At 41.1% G+C, this 2,852-nt stretch overlaps 1 protein-coding gene and 1 pseudogene across 2 annotated transcripts in view; both read left to right on the top strand.

The window, feature by feature from the left end:
- The window catches only part of CNOT9 (CCR4-NOT transcription complex subunit 9), a 35,049-nt gene that overhangs the window by 20,640 nt on the left and 11,557 nt on the right, over positions 1 to 2,852 (top strand). The window contains exon 5 of the mRNA XM_012802258.2: positions 1,830 to 1,939. Coding sequence (XP_012657712.2) covers positions 1,830 to 1,939 — 110 coding nt within the window. The remainder of the gene's footprint in view (positions 1 to 1,829; positions 1,940 to 2,852) is intronic.
- LOC105886510 lies at positions 120 to 779 on the top strand (annotated as a pseudogene). The gene has a single exon (XR_002772097.1). The product of XR_002772097.1 is annotated as a dynein light chain roadblock-type 1 pseudogene (transcript).

The raw sequence follows: 2,852 nt of genomic DNA, 5'->3' as shown, positions 1-2,852 counted from the left end.
AAAAAAAAAAAAAAAAGATTATGAGACCCAATCTTATATTTAGTATTAAATTCAGTAGATATGTAGAAACATTTACTGGAATTATAAGGAGAGTAAAGAATAAGAACTTGGGCGTGTAGGCGACGGCGGAGCTCCAGGATTGGTCAAAAATAGCAGAGGTGGAGGAGACACTGAAGCGACTTCAGAGCCAGAAAGGAGTGCAGGGAATCATCATAGTGAACACAGAAGGTATTCCCATCAAGAGCACCATGGACAATCCCACCACCACACAGTACGCCAACCTCATGCACAACTTCATCTTGAAAGCACGGAGCACCGTGCGTGAAATTGACCCCCAGAATGACCTCACCTTTCTTCGAATTCGCTCCAAGAAAAATGAAATTATGATTGCACCAGATAAAGACTGTTTCCTGATTGTGATTCAGAATCCAACTGAATAAGCCACTCTTTTGGTTCCCTGTGTCATTCCTTAATTTAATGCCCCCTAAGAATAATAATATTCATCATGTTGGTAGACTGGCACGTGGACATCGCTTCAGAGCCCACTCAGACCAATCCAGTGACCACTGGTGGGCTGGCAGCTCTGCTCACTCTGCCAAAGGAATCCTCCCTGCTGCACCAGTCTCTCCCAGAGCTCCCAGGAGGGCCGTCTTTCCTCTTTTCCAGGTTTTGGAGCAAGAGCTTATGAGAAACCCACACCCAGCTTCCTTCTGACCTTCAGTTTACTTTGTTACCCTTGGAAAAGGCTGTTTTTCTTTAACTAAAAATAACTGAAATGCAAAAAAAAAAATAATAATAAGACCTTGTTTCACCGTATAAAGACTAATATTATAGGAATAGAGTTGAAGTTTGGAATTCCTTTCCTTTTTCTTTTGTTTCTTTCCTTTCCTTCTTTCTTCTCCCTCCCTTTCCTTTTTCCTTTCCTTTACTGGACTCAATTAATTCTCCCGCCTCAGCTTCCTGAATAGCTGGGTAACTGGGATTACAGTCACACACCACTGTCTTTGTTTGCGTGTTTCTTTTCTATTTTCCCATAACTAGTGAATTCCACCAAAAATTTAAAGATTAGAAATTAAAGATTAAAGATTTTATTTTTAAGGCAGTTCTAGAAACTTTTCTAGAATATAAAGAAACGGGAACACTTCTCTATGAGACCAGTATTACTCTGATAATAAAACCAAAGATTTTACAAGAAAAGAAAGCCTAGTATCCATCATGAACATAGATGTAAAAATTCTTGAAAATATGCTAACAGGTCAAATCCAGCAATATATGAAAAGAATCAAGAATAAAAGTCTAGTTAAGTTTTCAATGATCAGTCAGTGTGACTGACCACATCAGCAGACTAAAGAAGAAAAATAACATGATCATTTCTGTGGGTGAACTTTTAAAAAGTCTTTGACAGAATTCAGCATCCATTTATGTGAAAAACGTAGAAAACTAGGAATAAAGAATTTCCTCAATCTGATAACCCTCCAGCTAAGACTGAATGGTAATGGTAAAAAACAGAATCTGATTCTGTTAATATACATAGTTTGAGTTCTATGTCTAAATTTCACAACTCACTGAAAAAACAACACAAACTTTTTTTTTTTTTTTAATTGAATGGTAACTGTACATTAATGCGCTTCTGGGGTACAGTGTGGGGTTTTCACATGCAATCCGAAATACTTCCATCAAACTGGTCAACAGAGCCTTCATGTCATTTTCTCAGTTATTGTTTTAAAATGTTCACATTCTACTCTTAGAAAGATTCACTTGTACAAACAACACAAACTTATTTGGAAATCCTGACTCTAAATAACTTTGTTTCTCCATGTTGTCTTCAGGAGCCCTGGTTAAAACAGATGAGCAAGAAGTAATCAACTTTTTATTGACCACAGAAATTATTCCTTTATGTTTGCGCATTATGGAATCTGGAAGTGAACTTTCTAAAACGGTATGTGCTTTTTTATTGCCTTTTTTTTTTTTTGACAGTCTCATCACGGCACCCTTGGTAGAGTGCCCGTGTGTCACAGCTCACAGCAACCTCAAACTCTTGGACTTAAACAATTCTCTTGCCTCAGCCTCCCATGTACCTGGGACTACAGGTGCCTGCCACAGCACCCAGCTATTTTTGTTGTTGCAGTTGTCATGGTTGTTTAGCAAGCGAGGGCTGGATTCAAACCTGCCAGCCTCCCTGTATGTGGCCAGCACCCTACCCACTGAGCTACTGGTGCTGCCCACAGTATGTGCTTTGTTGGATTTTTTTGTTTGTTTGTTTGTTTGAGACAGAGTCTCAAGCTATTGCCCTGGGTCAAGTACCATGGTGTCACAGCTCACAGCAACCTCCAACTCTTGGACTTAGGCAATTCTCTTGCCTCAGCCTCCCAAGTAGCTTGGGACTACAGGTGCCGCCACAACACCTGGCTATTTTTTGGTTGTAGTTGTCATTGTTGTTCAGCAGACCCGGGCCAGGCTCAAACCCAACACCTTCAGTGCGTATGGCCGGCACCCTACTCACTGAGCTACAGGCGCCAAGCCAAGATGTGCTTTTTAACTTAGGTTCTACATTGTGTTGATGCTTGAGCTTCTTCCTTATGATCCTGGGATCATTTTCTGCCTTAGGCTTTTGAGCCTTATGTGAATATTTTTTCTCTTATGAATAAAAATTTTTACAAAACAATTACTGCGGCTCGGCGCCAGTGGCTCAAGTGGCTAAGGCACCAGCCACATACACCTAAGGTGGCAGGCCCAAATCCAGCCCGGGCCCACCAAACAACAATGACAACTGCAACCAAAAACTAGCCGGGCATTGTGGCAGGCACCTGTGGTCCCAGCTACTTGGGAGGCTGAGGCAGGAGACTTGCTTG

This window comes from Otolemur garnettii, unplaced genomic scaffold (genome assembly GCF_000181295.1).
Source record: "Otolemur garnettii isolate 467f Iridium unplaced genomic scaffold, OtoGar3 scaffold00013, whole genome shotgun sequence".
Classification (NCBI taxonomy): Eukaryota; Metazoa; Chordata; class Mammalia; order Primates; family Galagidae; genus Otolemur; species Otolemur garnettii.
The sequence above is the reverse complement of the archived record's forward strand: the minus strand, read 5'-3'. Positions and strand labels throughout refer to the sequence as shown.